Below are 19801 nucleotides of genomic sequence, written 5' to 3' on the forward strand. Positions count from 1 at the left end.
CTTAAATTACTTTTATTGCTTTTCTAGGGCTCCTCGAGGTCTGTTGTGAACATGGAATGGGACAAAATCTGGGCATTTAACAAAAAGGTACATAATCCTCTTCCTCTGCCTCACTCTTGAGTAATAGACATTAGAACTAACTCACTGGAGTGCTTATAACAGAGACCAGGCCCTCTGAACAATGTTCTCATCGTGCAGTCTTTCAGGAAAATGGAATGTTTTCCTTCTTTAAATGGATAAGGGCACTAAGCCTATTAACTACCCAGCAAGGAACAATTATTGAAGCAACAAACTTGGATTTATGGGAAATGGTAATAGTTTTTCCTTCAATCTTTTACAAACACTCTGCATTTCATTTTTCTGCTTTCAAGCTGCGAGCTCTCTGTAAGAAGGTATCACTTCATACTTGTATTGCCGTAAACATAGCTTTTAGCATAGTACATGTTACAAGCAGGGGAGTTCTACAGCTCTGAAGCACAATCACATGTCTGTAACGACTTGCTCAACAAACCTGATGACAGTGCATCATCCCTAGTTTGCCAAATGTGTCCTCTGTTCTTCGTGGCAAAGGGAGACGTCACTAACTCCATTCTGCTGTTCCCTTGTGTACTGAGAGGACATAGAGTTTAAAAATTACATATTGTATTGAGTTGTAATGAAGGTTCGCTAACTACAATTGCTGCGCTTTCAGCTTGGGAAAAAAAAAAAAAAAAAAAAAAAAACCAAAGCTTTCTTAATTGGGAAATCAAACCAGGAATCATGCATTTTGACATTGACAATCCCTAAATGGAAGCGGATGCTTGGACACTATAATAAGGCGAATCATTAGAATGCACGTTCTGCACTGCGGTTTCTGTGATTGTGTTCAGTAAATTCTTCCTTGACATTGCTGCTTGGTTGTGCTGATGTCTTGCCTCAAGTAGTTGCTTGTCACGCATGTGTCTTGAATTTATTTAGTTTTTCACTTTCAGTGAGTTTTTTTTTTTTTTTTTAATATATTAAGGAATCATTAATTGGTTCTTTCTGTTGCTGCAATTACTAATAACAAACAGGTAGAATTTACAAACAAGTTAATATTTGTGTACCTTTTTAAACTCAGGCTTTGTAGGTCTAAATTTTAATCAAGCTATATGTACATATTTATTTCACATATATGAAATGCATTTCTCTGGTCACATGATTCCATGGGCTCTTCCACATTCCTTCCCACAGAGAAGCTGCTGAGTTTTCAGATGACTCTTGTGGTGTTTGTTGTCCTTGTTCTAGCATATGGGATGCTAGTTGGGGTGTGTATGTGTGTTTTAAGTTTTTTTGCTCATAGCAGTTTGGTTTTCTTGTGTTGCTTGTTTTATTTAACCTTCTACTCCTCCCATGCTTACTGACTCCTGGTTCTTGGAGTCTGTGAGGTCACCAGGTTCCTTCCAGATGTTCAGGTACTTCATGTGTTCTTTAACTTACTCTTGGAGGCATCTTCGCCAGGACTTTACGCTACCCTGGTGGTATGCGTTGGTGTTCTCGTGCTTTGGGGGCAGGGCTGTATACCCAGATCTCTTTACATCACTCTGATTCCCTTCTCTTTGTTTCTGTGATGGATCACCTATTTCCTGGACGGTTTTGTTTGTATTGGGTGTCTATGGTGCCCAGCTGGTCTCGAGTGCCTGGACTTAAGTGGTCTTGTAGCTCAGTCTTCCTAGTAGCTGTGACTACAGACATGCATGTACTATCCTGCTAGCTATCACTTCCTTTTTGTTCTGCACTCTGTATGGTATAAAGTTATGTTTCTGAGAGGAAGGCTCACTGTGCTACCTGGACCATTCTTGAGCTTGCAGATACAGAGGAGCCATCCCATTTCAGCCACCCAAGTAAAAACCTGGGACTATGGGTGCTTACCTCTGTAACAAGCTTATGACCTGGTATGTGTGAGGGCTTCATTTCTGAGTCAGGGTCTTAGTCTGTAGCTCAGGATCTTCTGTCTTAGACTGTGGGCTACCATGCCTGGCTACGACCTGTTGTTTTACTTGGAAATTTTAGTATATGTTAGTGTATGGGTCTGTTTTCATCATATCCATTGAAATAACATGAGTTGTTCAACTCATTCCTTCTGTTTTGGGGTGTCTTAACACACACTCCCCTTTGTTTTTTGAGACAATCCTAATATGTAGTCTGCCTGGCCTCAAACTTAAAGTGAGTCTCCTGACTCTGTCTCTGCCTCTCAGGTGTTGCAATTGCAAACATATGTAAATTCTTTTCCTTTTTTGCTTCTCTCTCATCCTCACTCCCCAATCTCCCATGTGTGTGTGTGCAATGCACATGTTGTATCACTGAGCTTTTACCCGGCCTGTCTTCTCTCTGGACATGTGTAAACATTGTGCCTCCAGTTTTATTCTCTTGATTTATGACTCTACCTGTTGAATATCTCATTTTTCCTGTAGTATTTCAAAGACCTTCAAAATAGCTTTCTATGCATGTCTCATGGTTTTAGCATTAGTAGTAGTGTCATGTCATCCCTGGGTTATCTGCTCATGTTTAATATAGGAGTACACAGGAGTGCTAAAAGCAGGAGCTTAATTCTTGTAGGATGAGCTGGCTGGGCTGGTGAGAAGAACTCCATGTAGTAACTTTAAAAAATTATGGAAAAATTTTTATTTTTACATTTTTATTTTATAGAGTACAAATATTTGGTCCACATATATATCTGTGCACTATGTGTGTGCCTAGGGCCCACATAGGCACTAGAACTCTGAGACTGAATTTATTTATATCTGGTTGTGAGCTGCTCTGAGGTGCTGGAGATAGAACCCAGGTCTTCTGTTAGAGTAGCTTGTGCTCTTAAGCTTCAAAATTCTCTTTTAGGCAGTAGTTTTCCTAGAGAAGTTCCTTTTTGTCACCCCTTGCCTGTGAAGTTCCTGCCTGTCAGGGCTCTAGAACTAATATGGAAGGTCTGGGAAGGGTTTTACACTGTCATTGCTACTCCTTTCCTTCCTCTGTTCTTGTTGTGTTGTGTGTTGGAAACATGTGTGAACACCCAGTTCCTAGGTGGTGATACTCCTTTGGGAGGTTGTGGCTATAACCTTTTCTGATGGCTGATGGCTTGTCTTGTTTAACTGTTTTGCAGCCATCATAACAGTGCCACTGAGCAAGTACTTAAGCTTAATCTGGGGACATTTCAGATTCACCCTGAATCTGGGGTTCTTTCATGCCTCTTTTGGAAATCTTTAGATTCTTTGGAGTCATTTGAAAACCACTGGTCTAGAGTCTTAAGAATTGTATAATTTTAGAGCTGAAAAGGACTTAAATGTCGTTTCTTTCTCTCTTCCTTTCTCTTTTTCTCTCCCTTCCCCCCTCCCTCCCTCCCTTTCTTTTTTTAAAGATGAAGCCTGTCTAGGTTGCCCAGGCTAGTCTCAGCTCATGGGTTGAAGCAATACTCTTGCCTCAGCTTCTCAAGTATAAAGTAGTTAAAATTAACAGTTCTACCATTTCTGGCTATGAACTCCAATTCTTTCATGGTTTTCTACACTTGTTTGATAAAATTTTGTAGAATGAGTTTTAAAAACAAGTGTCAAGACTTTGCCTAGACCATTTGAAACTTACTTCTCTAGTACAGCCTAAGAGTATGCAGATAGCTCCCTAGGTGACCAGCTGTGGATCCTGCCACCCCCCCACCCCCACCCCCTTTCTCTTTTTTTTGAGACCATCTACCTAATACATAGTCCTGGCTGTCCTGGAACTCATTGTGTTGACCAGGCTGGCCTTGCACTCCTAGAGATCCTCCTGCCTCTTCCTCTGCCTCCTGAACGCTGGAATTAAAGGCATATACCACGCCCATTTTTGACAGTTTTGCAGGTGAGGATGTTAGCTGCAGAGAATGGAATTAAGTTTCTTGGAGTTGTGTTGATTGTTTAAAGATATTTTGGAGGTTTAAATATTATCTGACTGCATTTGTTATACGTGCATTCATCCATCCATCTGTCCGTCCATTTATTTATTAGAGGAAGAAGGGTCTTCCCCTTGACTCAGCCAGACCCCCCTAGTACAAGGACATGCAGAATGAGAAGAAACCAAACCCAGCTCTGTGTTTGCCTTTATGCTCATTTTTCTCCCAGGTATTTAGTATCTAAGCACTTCTAACGTGCTTGATTAATGGATACTTTTCACTGACTCCAGAAGAGGCTACTATTTTGGAGCTAGAATGACTTGTAGCATAGTTAAAAGATTATTCATTCAGTTAATCTGCTGATATTTATTATGTGCCTGTCTATGCCAAATATGTGTTAGATATGGGAAGGTAGTGGTTCCTCTGTGTGCATACACATGGAGTGTCCCTTTTCCAAAACACTTGAGACCAGGCATGTTTCTGATTTCTTACTTTCCAGCATAGGAACTCACGTGATTTGTGGCATGTAGTTCAATAGATCACCTTGTTTGTTCTTGTAAACTACAGAGTTGCCTTATTATAGTGACCTAATGGTATTCTGCTTTAGATGGAGCTATGGTGCTTAGTTGATTATAGAAATGATATGTCAAATGAATGTCTCTCCAACAGCGCAAGACTGAATATCAAGTTACCTTTAGAACTTAATTCATAGACCCTCACAGGATCCTCATTTCTAATACTGCTAGTTTTAAAGATTATTTTCAGAATATTTCTGACTTGTTCTCTTTAGTTTCTTTTTACCTGCCAGTAGTTATTTTGGGGAAGGAAATCTTAAATCTTCTGTGTCTGTTGGTTTGTAATTAGTTTTTTCTTTTTCTTTTTAAACTTTATTTGGGTGACAGTAAAGAAGTCACAGATAAACTAAATATGAAATAATTAACAGATAAAAATTAGTAAATGCAGTAACAAATAAAACCAGTTAGTATTCCTGTGCTGTTACTCTTTTTATTTATGATATTACTATGTGTTTCAATATGTACATGAGGGTGTTTGTTGCAGGTTATTGACCCGGTGGCTCCTCGGTATGTCGCATTGCTGAAGAAGGAAGTGGTCCCAGTGAATGTCCCAGACGCACAGGAGGAGATGAAGGAAGTAGCCAGACACCCCAAGGTCGCCCTGCATTGTGGCCATTGTTTTTTCTTCTGCTTTTCTGATATTTTCTGTTTCATATAGTATTTGTCAAGATTTGATATCAATTAGAACAGACTTTTGTGTGGATTTCTTGATGAAGTAATTTATGTTACTGGTAGTGCCCAGCGCATGACAGAACTGTTACCCTCTGTCAGCACTTACTTTCTGTTATGTAGAAACAGCTTTTTAATGTGTGAGGAGCTCTTTCCTCTTCCTTCTTAGAGTCATTCTGAAGGTGAGGTGTTACAATTCTTACCTGTGTGTGGAAGCTATGGTACCTCTTCTTTCAATGTCTTTCAATCGTTAGACCCACTAACATGCACACACACATGCATAGTTGTCAATCAGTGAGTAAATGTAATAATGAAGTAAAATACTGTCTTTTAAAGTCCTGAATCTTAATGAAGAAGGCATTTTTTCTTTAGCATCATGAACTAAAATAAACTTATTATAAATTGTTACTTTTCAGACTCTGGCAGAAAATGAGATTAGGACAAGAGTAAATCTCAACAAACACGCATCATGATGCGCCTTTTTTTTTTTTTTTTTTTTTTTTTTCCTTCTCAAAAAGGGATTAGGAACTACTTATGTTTGCAATATTTTTATTATTTTACTTTTTGAGTTTACATCATTTCCCCCTCCCTTTCCTCCCTCCAAACCCTCGCTTAAACCCCTCCTTGCTCTTTCAAATTCATGGCCTTTTTTTTTTCATTAATTGTTATGTTCTCTGTCTTTCTGTGTGGTATGTGTGTATATGTATTTCTAAATACATATATACAACTTTCTTGGTCTATATTATGTACACACACCCACACGCGCGCGCGCGCGCACACACACACACACACACACACATTCTTTCATACAGTTTTCTGCAGTGGTCTTTGTCTGTTGCAAAGGGAAGTTTCCTTGAATAGGGAATGAGAAATGATTGTAGATACAAAGATAAACATTTAGAATATACTTAGGGATTTATGGGTTAGTAAAGTTTCAGTTATAGGTTCTCCTCCATGATCAATGACTTTATATCTCCAGGTAGTTGGCTAGGTTTCCAGTACCTCTTGTTGGGTGGGCCGTAAGTTCAGTTAAAGAGCTGTTGGTTACTGCCAAAATATGTGTGCCGCTAATGCATCCTCAGGGTTATGGTACCATAGTGTTTGTTATTGTGGTTCACAACAGGGTAGGCCTGTTGGTTGCTTCTCTCCTTTGGAAGCTTGCATGGCGCCTTCTGGTGAATTGAAAGCTAGTCCTCAGAAAAAGGCCTTTTAGGCCAGTTCCTGTGTCTGAAGTGGTATGGTGTCTGTAGCAGTAGGAATTTACCTGTGGCTAGGCAGTCAAGGGCTATAGTCAGTAACTCACACTGCAGGGGTTTCCTGGACAACTCTGACCAACAACTCAAAACAGGGTTTCTAATGCCTGCTGTTAATTTTTTTGTTAGGTAGATAGTTACATAGTCTGGTTCCTTGGGACCTTTTCAAACTTCCTTACTCCCTCTTTCTGTGTTTATCTCCCATTCTCCTAATTAGAGCCCTCCCCCCACCCCATTTTCCCTTTCAGATAACCTGTACCCTGCTTTACCCTCTCTTGTTCCCTTACCCCTGCACTGGCCCTTTTTACTTTTCTTGGTTTCTTCAGTTTACTCCAGGTTATGTACACTCATGTCTGAAGATTTGGAACTAGGAGCCTCAAATGAGAGGTGTTCTTAGTCTTCATACCTTTCTTTATGTATCCACAATGTAAAGCAGGACATTTTGCCTTCCTACACATTCGTGGTATTTTTCTCAAAATTTGTCCTGGAAAACACAAAAATTTTACACTTTTCTGCCAAGTTGGCATCTGCTGTCTGTTAGTGCTCTGAGAGAATGACTATTTTCCTTTGATACAAAAGCAGTGAGACTGAGGATTGCAAGGCACATACATTCTGGTTGTAGGGGTGAATACTATGCTTTTCGCCCTGAAATCAGTGGTCACCTTAGACTAGAAGCATTTGGGACAGGCTGCCTGGTGTAACTCGGTTATAGTGACTGGTCCTGTGTCAGAGATGGGCATCCAAGTATGGGTTTTCTGCTTTGTGGGCACTGTGTGTGCCTGTGTAGGTGCCTGTGTGCACTGTTTAAATCCAAGAACAGAACTGGGAACTGGGTAAAACTTGCCCTTCCTAGTTTAACAAAGCAAGCTTCTAACTGTAACATGAGGAACTCATGTGGTAAAATACAGTAGGGAAGGGAAGGGCTTGATGCTGCACTGGGGTTCAGGAATTTGTTGCTGAATGTATACCCTACTTTTCTTTTGATCATCCAGAACCCTGATGTTGGTGTGAAACCTGTGTGGTATAGTCCCAAGGTTTTCATAGAAGGAGCCGATGCAGAGACTTTCTCAGAGGGAGAGATGGTCACATTTATAAACTGGGGCAACATCAACATTACTAAAATACACAAGTAAGAGCTTTTGTTTGTTTTTCAACTCTGGGGAAAAAGTCTTTCATTTTTATTTATGTACTAAACATATAATTCACACCCTGCCTGGTGTCCTTGGCACTAGTGCTGCTGGCTAGTAAATTTGCCCAGATGGAGACCCTGATTTATGTGTTTTTATGTTTTGTGTATGAGTATTTTGTCTGCATGAATGTGCATGCTTCATGTCCCCAGAAGTTGAGAGAGGGTACCAGATGATATGTAACTAGAGTCAGAGCTGGTTCTGAGCTGCTGTGTGTGTTGAGAGCCAGTTTAGATGTACGAAAAATACAGTTTTTGTTTCAGAGCCTTTTGATGACATCTCATTCGGTAATTGCTGAAGGATCTATATTTTATCTTTAGCCACACATTTAAAGTAGATTGGCCAATGTTAATGACGAATATTACTTTCCAGTAAATATTATGTGCTACAGGCTTTCAAATTATTTAAATGCACTATTTTTAAGATTTGTGTAAATTTTGAAATCTTAATTATGTGATCATTGTCATATAGTTACCTGCCATTGTTAATTATGCCATGTCATGTAATTATGTCATGTCCTTGACTGTAATTGCTAATGTAGTTATGTAGTCTTTGTTATACACGTGCCTGTAATTGTTAACTTAGCATTGCAGGTTTATAGTGCTTAGTGGTCCAGGTGACTTTAAATTCTTAAGTGTGTTTGTATTTTTCAGCAGATTGTACAGATCTTGGTTCCAGTGAATTAGTAGTGTTTCATTTATATGACTAATGTCTGTCAGGCATATGTTCAAAATCAAGATAGATGTTTGATTTGAATTTTTCTAAAGAGAATTATCTTCCACCTACTATGGAATAATGCATGTCTAGCAGTTTACTTTTTTTTTTTTTTTTTTTAAATACATTTTGCTCTTTTATCTAGAAATGCAGATGGGAAAGTTATATCTCTGGATGCAAAATTGAATTTGGAAAACAAAGACTACAAGAAAACAACCAAGATCACTTGGCTTGCTGAGACCGTACATGCTCTCCCTGTTCCTGCAGTCTGTGTCACTTACGAGCACTTGATTACAAAGCCAGTGCTAGGGAAAGATGAGGACTTCAAGCAATATGTCAACAAGGACAGTAAGGTACCTGAAGAAACCAGACCTCATCCTTTCTTAAACAAAGTCTAGCATTTGGAAAGCTAATTTTAAATTTTAGTTTCTTAGCCTAAATAGAAGGTCTTGTAGAATTTTATTTAAATATAAAGATGTACCTGGGCCTGGTGGCTTATGCCAGTAATCCCAAACTTTGGGGGTTGAGGCAAGAAGGTCATGAGCTCATGGCCAGCCTGGGCTACACAGTCATATTGTCTCAAAACTCATATATAGCTCAGTGGCAGAGCATTAGCGTAGCACGTACAAGGCCATGGGTTGGAAACAAAAAAGATGTGAAGAGTAATGTTCCCATTTTTTAGATGTTTAGTATTCACAGTTAAGTTAAGTAACTTGCTTGAAGGTGAAGTAAAGAGAATAGGTGGACTAAAACCTGTGGATCCTGCTCAGAGAGCCTTTGAGTGTTCTTATTCCTTCAGCTGCATTTCATAGTTATGAGAGGGCCTTGTTTTCAAAGGACTATCAGTCAAATTATGTACAAAGTTTCTTAGAGCTGTTCAGTTCATCTATGTTACTTTTTAAAAATGGGATGAATGTGCTTGCCTGTAATCGTAGCATCCCCGGGGTCGAGGCAGGAAGATTGCTAGCTCCAGGTTAGATTTAGCTTCATGGTAAGATGTTACAAAACAAAACAAAAACCAGCCAATCGAAATATTTAAGAGTGTATTTCCACACAAACATTTTTATATGTGTTATGGGAATCCAACTCAGGTCCTCATGCTTTCAAAGCAAAGGCTCTACTGAATGAACCAATTTTGTTTTAAATGAGCATAGTCTAGCTGTTGGAATATTGCTTGTATTTTACAGTTATCTTAATGCTCTACTTAGAAAAATTACATTTGGTTCAATGTCTTTATAGCATGAAGAGCTAATGCTAGGGGATCCCTGCCTTAAGGATTTGAAAAAGGGAGACATCATACAACTGCAGAGAAGAGGGTTCTTCATATGTGACCAACCGTATGAACCAGTTAGGTAAATACCGTGTCCTTTTTTGTGTTTCTTTGGTGGTATTGAGGATCGAGACCACAATTTCACAAGCAGGCGCTCTATCCCCTGCTATCTTTTAGGTAAATAAATGTAACATCTAAACAAAATCTTTTAAGTTCTCACAGTGAATAATTTAAAAGTTGAGCTTGACTGAAATACTGTGTCTGATAAGTTTCTACTGTTTAATTTGATCTTCTATATTTAGTATTTCAGATTTGAGTAAATTAGTAAGCAAGCACACTGGACATTAATAAGCTCTTCATTTCTAAAGTGAAGCATCTTGTAGTTCCCCATGAGATGTGACCAGCTCTGAGAGTATGTGCTGGAAGCAGTGAGATGTTGAGAACAGTGCCCCTCCCCCACACCTCCCCCCTCTCACACACGCACACACGCACACACGCACACACACATTGCAGCAGTGTGTGTAGGTTGATGGTATCTGATGTGGCTTTGTGCTGTTCTGAGTCCGTTGGGACAGGAAAACTCTGTTCACTATGGAGGAGGAGCTTGTTCACGACTTCTTAGGTTAGTGCAGGAGAGACCAAAAAAAATCAGGCCCACTCTTAGGTAAGTGGCATTGCTGCAAGAATGTTCTATAATTTGAAAAGTATTAACTGTATGCTTCATTGAATTTATCTAGTAATTCAGTTTTAATTGCTGTTAGATAATTTTGTTCCAATAATCTTTTGACTATTTTCTTTTTAGCCCATACAGTTGCAGAGAAGCCCCGTGTATCTTGATATATATACCTGATGGGCACACAAAGGAAATGCCAACATCGGGATCAAAGGAAAAGACCAAAGCAGAACCCTTGAAAAAAGAGGTAAATGCTGACCCTTACAGGGAGCACAGAAACCCACACATTTCATAGCTCAAGGCTTAGAAATGTCTCTTTAAGAGAAGGTAGTTTTTCTTGCCTTAAAGATTCTGCGATTGAAGGAGACACCAAGTGCTGCTTTTTACTTGGCTATTTGTTTCTGTTATCCTGTCTGGTAAGATGTTTTGTTTTATTTTAGGGTTTTTGAGACAGGGTTTCCCTGTGTAGCCTTGGCTGTCCTGAAACTCACTCTGCAGACCAGTCTGGCCTCAGACTTAGAGATCCACCTGCCTCTGCCTCCCCAGTGCTGCTACTAAAGATGTGCACCATCACCACCCACTGAGAACACAATTTTTTAAAAACATAATTTTACCCTACCAAAAAACTGAGCCTGGACTGACAACATTTTTGGGGGACTCTCTCACCCCTTGCAGCAGATCTTTTTCCTAACCTTTTCTGAAAACTTCCTTTTATTATTGTTGTTGTTGTTGTTGTTGCTGTTGCTGTTGTTGTTATTATTATTATTATTATTTTAAACAGGATTCTTGGTATTTGTACTTTTGCATCAAACATTTCCCCAAGGAGAAGCAGCACTCTCTCCTGCCATTAAGTTTCTGAAAAGAGAAAAGGGAAAGGGAGTTACTGTAGTGTGGATGGTGGGAAAAGCTCCTTTGCCTTTTAAATGGTGAATGTGAATGCTTTCCATTTAATAATCTCCGTGGGAGTGAGTTTTTGTTCTCTTCATGCAGAGTGGATTTGGAGATGGTGACAGATGGAGAGAAGTAGGGTGGGGGTCTTTTATAGACCAGAGCTTATCAGATGTCCTTGTACATGGTTCCTTAATCTCTCAGGATTTTTTGAGTTACCCTCAGCCACATGAGGGACAAAAGTCCCATTATTATATAGTAAGTGCAAAAAGCCAGTTAAATATTTATGTCTTAATTATTTAGTAGCCATTTGAAAAAAAATTACACATGTAAATTGAAGAGATTTTAAATGTTTTGTTTCTTAATATTTATTTTTATTTATCCTTAAAGTGATATAACTAATTGAAAGAAACAATAGTACTTTTATTTTTTCTTGAACCTTAGACTCAGATTGCACAGAGCTTACTTCCTGTCCTTGTTGATTCTGTGTGGTATTTGCTTTTTAAACACAACATCTGTGCAAAGGGGAGCGTTTTCCTGATATGTTTCATTAAAAGGAATGTAACACATTTATAACTGAACTGAGCTAGTAGCACAGTGCTTGACAAGTGTCAGGCATATAATTTGAGTTTTCTTGGGTTTTTAAAATGTCCTATTGTGCTGCTGTGAACTTGCTGACACCTTTGGATGTCCTAATAATACAGGTGGGTGGGGGTCCACTGATGATACAAGGTTATACTGGTGGTGTGTGATCAGGCTTTACCCAGCAGGAGCTAGGGAAGGATGTGGGGTGGCTAGAAGTAGGAGGTTGACTGGGTAAATAATCTCAGGCAGCAAAGATAGAAGACATAGTTCATTAGGAGAGGAAAACCTGGAACTATTTACAGTGGGAATGTATGTTTTATTTTATGCTAATTTGAACAGACTAAAAATCTCTTGAGTTCACTCAGAAGGAAAAAGAGAAACAATAATTTAAGTGGCAGCATCCTTATAACTGTTTTTGTGTAATTGATTATATACCAGCGATTTCAAATTTTGGGTTTATTCCTTTCCTTCCCCCTTCCTCTTTCTTGGTAGTATCATAACGCTAGGTAAGTGATTTGCCTCAGAGCTATGTATCCCAGCCCAAGATCCCTTACATATTTAAAATTATTTGTTCATGTAGCTTACTTTTTTTTTATTTACTCTGTGTGTGTGTGTATGTGTTTGATTGTTTGTTTTGCCTGCATGTATGTCTGTATGTATGTCTCTGATGCTCACAGAGGTCAGAAGAGGGTATCACTCCCTGAAACTTACAGATAAATGGTCGATAGTGGCCATGGTGGTGCTGGGAACTGAATGCAAGTCCTCTCTCCAGCCCACATAGTTTTATCAGTAGTTATCAAACTAAAAACTGAAAGTACTGGTTTAAGTTTCTTCCAGACTGATCTGGCCACGTTGCCCAGGTTGGTTTAAACTAGCAATCCCCTATCCCTTCTTCCTGATGCTGTTTGTAAGCATGAACTGGGACAGTTTTAAAAATCGCTAATTCATTAAAAACAATTTAATTAAACATTAAATTAAAATCCAATTGCATGTTAGCATAAATAACTTTTATTTGTTTTGGGGGGTAGGAGCCAGAATTTCACAGTATATTCCAGGCTGGCCTTGAACTAGCTGGCTAAGTAGCTCATGCTTGTCTTGAATTTGTAATTCTACCTCAGCTTCCTGAGTGCTGGGATTACAGGGATATATGTCATTGAGCCGGGTTTCAAAAATACCATTTTTTATGAATAATAACTTTTCCAGAACAAAGCTTGCTGTTGAAAAAACGGTGTCATTTTGAAATTTGCAAATCCATTTTTGTTATTGTTGTTTGGAAGAGTGCAGTTGTTGGTTTTCACTATATAGACCTGGTTGGTCAAGAACTTGCTATGTAAATCAGGCTGTCCTTGAACTCAGTATGATTTATCTGCTGGAATTAAAGGCCTGTGCCACCAGACCCTGCTTGGCTATCTCTTCAATGTCTTGCTTAAGCACCTCTGAAAACTTGAACACTCACGAGAATGAGATCACAAAAGGCCAATTACACCTTAGTATAATATTATCATGAAAATAGCTGTGACCTTCCAGTCCCTTCTTTACACCAGTCCTTCACTGATCCCATGTGGCACCCAACCTCGAACCTACACTCTGGGAGAGTACTGATAAGTGCTTTTGAATGTCTGTCACACTAGAAGTAATGGGGCTGATATTAAAGAGTATATGCTTAATACAAACCACTGAGTATCTTGCTTGGTGTCATTTAGATCATAGTGTGTCCTCCAAAGGCTAAACTGAACTAAACATCCAAAGTAATTCATTCACTTGGGTATCACATGATGGTGGCTCTGTGGTGAATGTGGTAGTGTCACGGTAGGGAGGCTACTTATTTTAACAGCTCAGGCCTCCAGAAGTCAAGAAAAGAAGCAAAACAACAAATATAAGAAGTGTGTGTTCAGTAGGGAAAGGAAAAGCAGCATTGCCTTTATAGTATCTCCTGGAAGGTGTCACAGTCGGGTCTGCTGTACACTATTGGGAAGATAGTTTTAAGCTTGCCCAGACTCAGGGCAACAGATACCTACTTTTAGGCAGGAAGTGTTTCAAAGTATGTGTGGATATGTTTTGAAACAACAAACCCTAAAAGCAATACAAGTGCAATTGACCAGTATTTATTTGTACTCAGTATTGTAGTGAGAGATTTCTGTAGTCTTAATGGTTTCCTTTTGATGATCCTTGAAGATATTTGTCTCCAGTAACAGACTGTTGCTGTCAAAATTGAAGTCTGATCTAGGGCTTATTGATAAATGGTGTGTGTGTGTGTGTGTGTGTGTGTGTGTGTGTGTTCTTGCTTCAGCTCCCAAGTTCTAGGATTTTAAGTGTATGGTACCACATGTGGTTCTTTCGGAGTATTGCAGTGAATTCTTTGCTAATAAGTAATTGACATTGACTGTTTACAGATTTATTTCTATTTTCTCATCAGCTTAAATGCATTAAATATACTTAACCGTTATAAAAAAATTTCATAATTATTTTATGTTGTATCTCTGGTATGTGTGGTAATGGTGATTTGTAGTGCTGGGACTGAAGGTGTGTGCCACCACTGCCTGACCTGAATAAATATTTAACACTAGACAGTAAATCTCTTTACTTCACCAGGTACTGTATGGTACAAAAAGTACCAAATAATCTACTCAGAGACTGCCATTTAGTTCTTATACCAACATGACCAATAAAACAATAGCAATTAGTATCCAATTTAAGTCAGAATAGATCCGATAGACCAGCAGTAATTTACTCTTGGCCTGAATGAATACATTATACTTTCAGTCTTCTAAAGAGAAGGATACAGGTTCCTATGGAATCCTCTTGCCACCCTCGGGTTTCCCTATGATAAGCATGCTGCGATGACTGTTTACTTCTTGCTTTGTCTACCGCTGCCATTTCTGTGGGGATAAGGTTTTCAGGCATGAGCTGATTCACCTGAGCTTTTGAAACACTAAGCTTGTGAAAGTGTTGGACATGAATTAATAATACTTGACTTTTGGTTTTTTGCATCCATAGACAAGCCCTGCTCCTAAAGAAAGACCTGTGCCTGCTGTGAGTACTGGTGCTTCATCTGAGGAGTCCTCCATCCTCTACAACAGAGTGGCGGCCCAGGGGGATGTGGTTCGTGAATTGAAAGCCAAGAAAGCAGCAAAGGAAGATATAGACACAGCTGTGAAGCAGCTTTTGGCTTTAAAAGCTGAATATAAGCAGAGAACTGGGCAGGAGTATAGACCTGGGAACCCCTCCACTGCAGCAGCACAGAGTGCCCCCATCAAGTCTCCACCCAGTGCTGTGGAAGGTGCATCTCTATACGAGAAAGTTGCTGCGCAAGGGGAGGTGGTCCGAAAACTGAAAGCTGAGAAAGCTCCTAAGGTCAGTGTGCTGGTTTCAAAAGTGCATCCTAGGCCTGAGTTCCGACTGTTTGAATACAGTCCTCTGTTCCTGTGAAGCAGTTTATAAAGCACTTAACTTTAGATTCCACAGCCCAGTTTAGCAAACTACGAGCACTGACAGCCATACTCAGTAGTCTGTGTTGTCTGTCTGTTCCATTCTGTAGATGTGGAATTGGGTATTTGAAGTTTAGACCCAGAGCAGAGAGTATTGAAAACTTATATTACTAGAGGTTTTTATAGATTTATTCTGGGCTGTGTGCAGTCTGTTTCAGCTGGTAATGACTACTCTGGGGCTATTTCTTACAGCTTTGGTAGCTAATTTAGCACAGATTTCTAGTTGGAAGATACTATTTGTAAAAATCCTGTGATCTTTCATTTGGTTAATCTCAGTATCTTGTAAACATGGGTCACAAGCTTCAGCATTCCCACCCCTGCAGCTGGGAAATCACTGGCTCTGATTGCCACAAGCTCCTACCCAACAAGTGCAGACCTCTGCTTTGGGAGTTACTACTGACGTGTGTAAGTATTGCTCACTTACGTGTGCTAAGGAGAAAAGATGGACTTCTTTAGACCAAAAAGTCCTAGCTATTTTGAAAAGTCCTCTTTTTAACATTTAAATAACCAAGGGAACTAGATTTTTCTTTTTGGTTTTCCAGTGGCTGCTGCAGAAGTAGCTCTTCACTTATTTGCATTCTAAAGAGACCAGACGAGTGCCTCTGTTTTTCTCCATTTTTTTTATTTCCCAATCTTGAATTATAATTTTAAGATCACTTTCACATACCTCAGATTCAGTCTGAAACCTTTAGGGAAATTTTGTGTGGATTGTTTAAGTCATTATTAGTTCATATTGACAACTATGTAAAATTTTATGTGTGTAATCCATATCTCATAAGCTCAAAACAATCTTTGTCCATAAAGAACTTAACATCTCTTAGCTCTGGATGTGGTATATTGTTCCTAGAAGGAAGTGCCTCGTGCAGTTTCACTTAGTAAACTTCTTTTCATTCAGGAAAAAAAAAAAAATTACCAGGTTACTGTCCTCATCCTTTAGGTGTACATCATATATTGCTAGAGACACATTCAACTGATAATGTAATATGTGTGTTCATGTATAGTATGTATGTGTGAAGGTGTGTGCTTGCTAGATGTTGACTTGAGGGGGCCTGCTCTGTTTGCCTTCCTCTTCATTTGAGGCAGACCCACTGAAGCTACTGTTTTGGCTGGACTTTCTAGCTAGCGAGCCCCTCATACACACTTAAGTCATTGTTCATTGCATTTGTGATGCTATGAAGACTGTGGTCAAGATCATAAGATACAATTTGTATCTACCTCTTCCCATGTAACTTTGGATCCCATGTAACTTTAGTTTAGTTTTTGAGAGTTTCTGCTTTTGTAAAATGTAGGTGAGGATGAGGAGCACTTAGGGAATTAAGTAAGACAGTCCTTACAGAATGCTTAGCATGGCATCTAGCATAGAGTAAATATGTGTTGAAATGATACATGTTTTTGTTAATTCTAATTTCTAAATCGTTTGGGAAATGTGCATAGTGATTGATAGAGTTTGGCTCTTACTTTGGAAGGATGTACTTATCATTTATATATGTAAGCTTGGTAGAATAGAGTATCTTATTCAATATTGTAATATATTGTTTACTTAAATTTTCTATTCTATAAAATTTCAAGTTTATAGCTGGGTGCACTTTAATCCCAGCACTCAGGAGTTCAAGGCCAGCCTGGTGTACAAAGCAACACAGAGAAAGAGAAACCCCGTCTTGAAACCACCCCCCCAAAAAAATTCAAGTTTATGTTGTCAAGCTAGGAATTTTTCTGTAAGAAACTGTACCATTTAACATCAAACTTAAGTGATTGTTTAAACTGTATTGTGCGTGCGTGCATGTGTGTGTGTGTGAATTGCAGGTCATATGGGAGTCAGAGACAACTGTGGGAGTCAGTTCTCTCCTGGGTCAAACTTGGATCATTGGAACTTATTTCAAAAAGTATTTTGTAGATGTATTTACAAGGATGTCCCTTCTTCACATTTTCATTCTGACTCTCCTTCTTCTGCTCTTCCTTTCATTTCCTTCTGTCCCTCCTCCTGGATTCTTACTCCCTTTCTCTTTCGTTCTTCCTTTAACTGTGACTTTTTTTCTTAAGAAAGAAACTCTTTTGGGAAATAACTCTTATTCCTAAAGCAATAATAACAAGAGTCGGGTTGGGAATACAGAAAACCTTCCCTAATCTCTCTGCTCACCCTCAAACCTGAGTCAAGGTCACACTTTGTAGCTCAGGCTGGCCTTAAACTCAGGATCTTCTGCCTCAGTTTCGCTAGCCTGGGGTTATGAACATCCACCAACACACCTAGATTCTCCTTTTCATTTACTCCCTCTTTGCTGTTCTTGGGATGACAGACTGTAGGTAGGAAAACAAAGCAGCCCAAGAAGGTATGACTTGGCATCTCCTGGATGCAGCTTCCTGGGGTTGCTCTGGAGCTGCTTCTGCATGACTGTGACCTGGTCCTGGGTGTGTCCCTTACATTGACTCTGTTATCCTGTTGGGGGTTGATGTATCCGTGATGTGAGACACCTGCTCTTCACTGTTCCGTTGTTGTCTTAAGGTTCTCAATCAGATGTTAATTTGCAGTGGTATTTTGAGGTCAGGCATCTAGCTTAAGTCCTTTCCTGTGCTGCTGTCTTCTGTGGTAGAGTGTCATCTTTTCTGTTTATGCTGAATTACCAGATATTAAAATATGCAGGTAAGCCAGGAGCTTAAGACTCCAGTCTCATTTCTTTTTAGTTTTTGAAAGTGGTCTGTGGAAACTGGTTTCAGAACTCAATCAGATAACAAAACTGAAGGCACTCAAGTCCCTTATGTAAAGTAGCATGGTATTTCCATACTGCTTGTTCATTTCCTTCTATGTATTTGTTTGCTTAGTTAGAATCCTTGCCAGATTACTTACTGTACCTAATATGACATAAACAGTTGTCCTGTTTAGGAGAGGATCGTGAGGCATCTGTACATTTTCAGACTAGAGCGGTGTTTACCACATGCACCTTTAATACAGAAAGTATATTTTGCTCACCTGAGACTTTCAAAGGCTTTTTGAAAGTCCAGGTTCTTTCTTTCCTTGTCCACTTTTTTTTTTTGTGGGAGTGTATATTACAGTGCAAGTTTTCAAATATTTTTGGACCAAAAGTTAAATATGCTTGGATTTCAGGACATAGATGGCTAAGTATACTGTGATAATGATTAGAGATTTTGAAATGTTATTGAAATATTCATAGATGTTGTGAAATACTTCTCTTCCTCTTTATTTACAGGCTAAAGTAAATGAAGCTGTAGAATGCTTACTGTCCCTGAAAGCTGAGTATAAAGAAAAAACAGGGAAGGACTATGTACCTGGTCAGCCCTCAGCATCCCAGAAGTCACAGCAAAATCCTGTCAGCAAAGCTGAGCCTGCTGGTCCCGAGACACCAGAAGCCAAAGTGATGTTTGATAGAGTGGCTTGTCAGGGAGAAGTAGTTCGAAAACTTAAAGGTGAAAAGGCCTCTAAGGTCAGTGTGCTCCTACTTTTTGTTTAATTTGCATAACCATGTGTAGCTGTTACAGTAGTGCATTGCATAGATCATCTATTTCTAGTACTCTGGGCTAGTTTTGTCCCTTTCATGTTCTTCATTTTCTTAGCATATTATGCCTACATCTGTTGCCCTTAATTGTTCGTAAGCCTCATAAATCTGGGTGTGGTATTTGTTAATGTATGCCAAGACAGTAATTTTCACTGAATGTTGTCCTCCTTTGTCCCCCTTTATCACACTAAAGGATCAAGTGGATTCAGCTGTACAAGAACTCCTTCAGCTAAAGGCACAGTACAAGTCCCTGACAGGAATTGAGTATAAGCCTGTGTCTGCTACTGGGTCTGATGACAAAGATAAGAAGAAGAAAGAAAAAGAAAATAAATCTGAAAAGCAGAATAAGCCTCAGAAACAAAATGATGGCCAAGGGAAAGACTCCTCTAAAAGCCAGGGCAGTGGGCTGTCATCGAGTGGAGCAGGAGAAGGTCAGGGACCTAAGAAACAGACCAGGTACTGTTTCTGCATGAATTCAGTTCTCAAGAGAGTTTGTTTTTAAAATAAGCAGATCTTGGTTTGTTATCATCAAGGCAGAATGCTCATAGTCTAAAATCTACAGTTAACTTCTGTTTAAGTTTAAAATAGGTCTACTCTCTTTCAGAAGTCCCTGTACTTCTCCACCTGTCTTGTTTCCTCCACCAGGGAATGAGTTAGTCGTCACTGTCACAGGGTCAGCATCTGTCTCACTGTTTTGTTGCTGTGAAGAGAGATTATGAATGACCATGACAGCTCACAGCAGGAAGAGTTAGAGCCCGTGATCACCTTGGCAGGAAGCATGGTATAGCAGGCAGGCATGCATGACATTGAGCAGGAGCTGAGAGCTTATATCCCGATCTGCAGGCAGAATGAGAAAAGGCCTGGGCCTGGGATGTTCTTTTGAAATCTCAAAGCCCAACCCAAGGGACACAGACTGAACACTCAAATGTTTAAGACTGTGGGAGGCTCAGCCTTGGCATCTAGATAAACAGTGCAGAAAGTGTGAAGTCTGAAGCAGTTGTGATCCCAGATGTGCTGGGAAAGGGGACTAAACTAGTGCTAGTTTGTTGTGTATCTACTGAGAGAATAGCTATATATGTGTAAACATATATAAATGTTCCTTTTATCTGCAGGTTA

The 19801-nt window shown here is 39.4% G+C and overlaps 1 protein-coding gene across 2 annotated transcripts in view; it reads left to right on the forward strand.

Moving 5' to 3' along the window:
• The window catches only part of Eprs1 (glutamyl-prolyl-tRNA synthetase 1), a 59008-nt gene that overhangs the window by 23557 nt on the left and 15650 nt on the right, over window positions 1–19801 (forward strand). The window contains exons 12-21 of one of the 2 annotated variants that reach the window (XM_051186517.1): window positions 28–87; window positions 372–392; window positions 4934–5044; window positions 7364–7500; window positions 8418–8625; window positions 9512–9624; window positions 10345–10462; window positions 14686–15042; window positions 18380–18613; window positions 18879–19141. In XM_051186517.1, the coding sequence (XP_051042474.1) occupies window positions 28–87; window positions 372–392; window positions 4934–5044; window positions 7364–7500; window positions 8418–8625; window positions 9512–9624; window positions 10345–10462; window positions 14686–15042; window positions 18380–18613; window positions 18879–19141 (1622 nt within the window). The remainder of the gene's footprint in view (window positions 1–27; window positions 88–371; window positions 393–4933; window positions 5045–7363; window positions 7501–8417; window positions 8626–9511; window positions 9625–10344; window positions 10463–14685; window positions 15043–18379; window positions 18614–18878; window positions 19142–19801) is intronic. The other variant, XM_051186518.1, reaches the window with a different exon arrangement.

Source organism: Phodopus roborovskii, unplaced genomic scaffold (assembly GCF_943737965.1).
Source record: "Phodopus roborovskii unplaced genomic scaffold, PHOROB, whole genome shotgun sequence".
Lineage (NCBI taxonomy): Eukaryota > Metazoa > Chordata > Mammalia > Rodentia > Cricetidae > Phodopus > Phodopus roborovskii.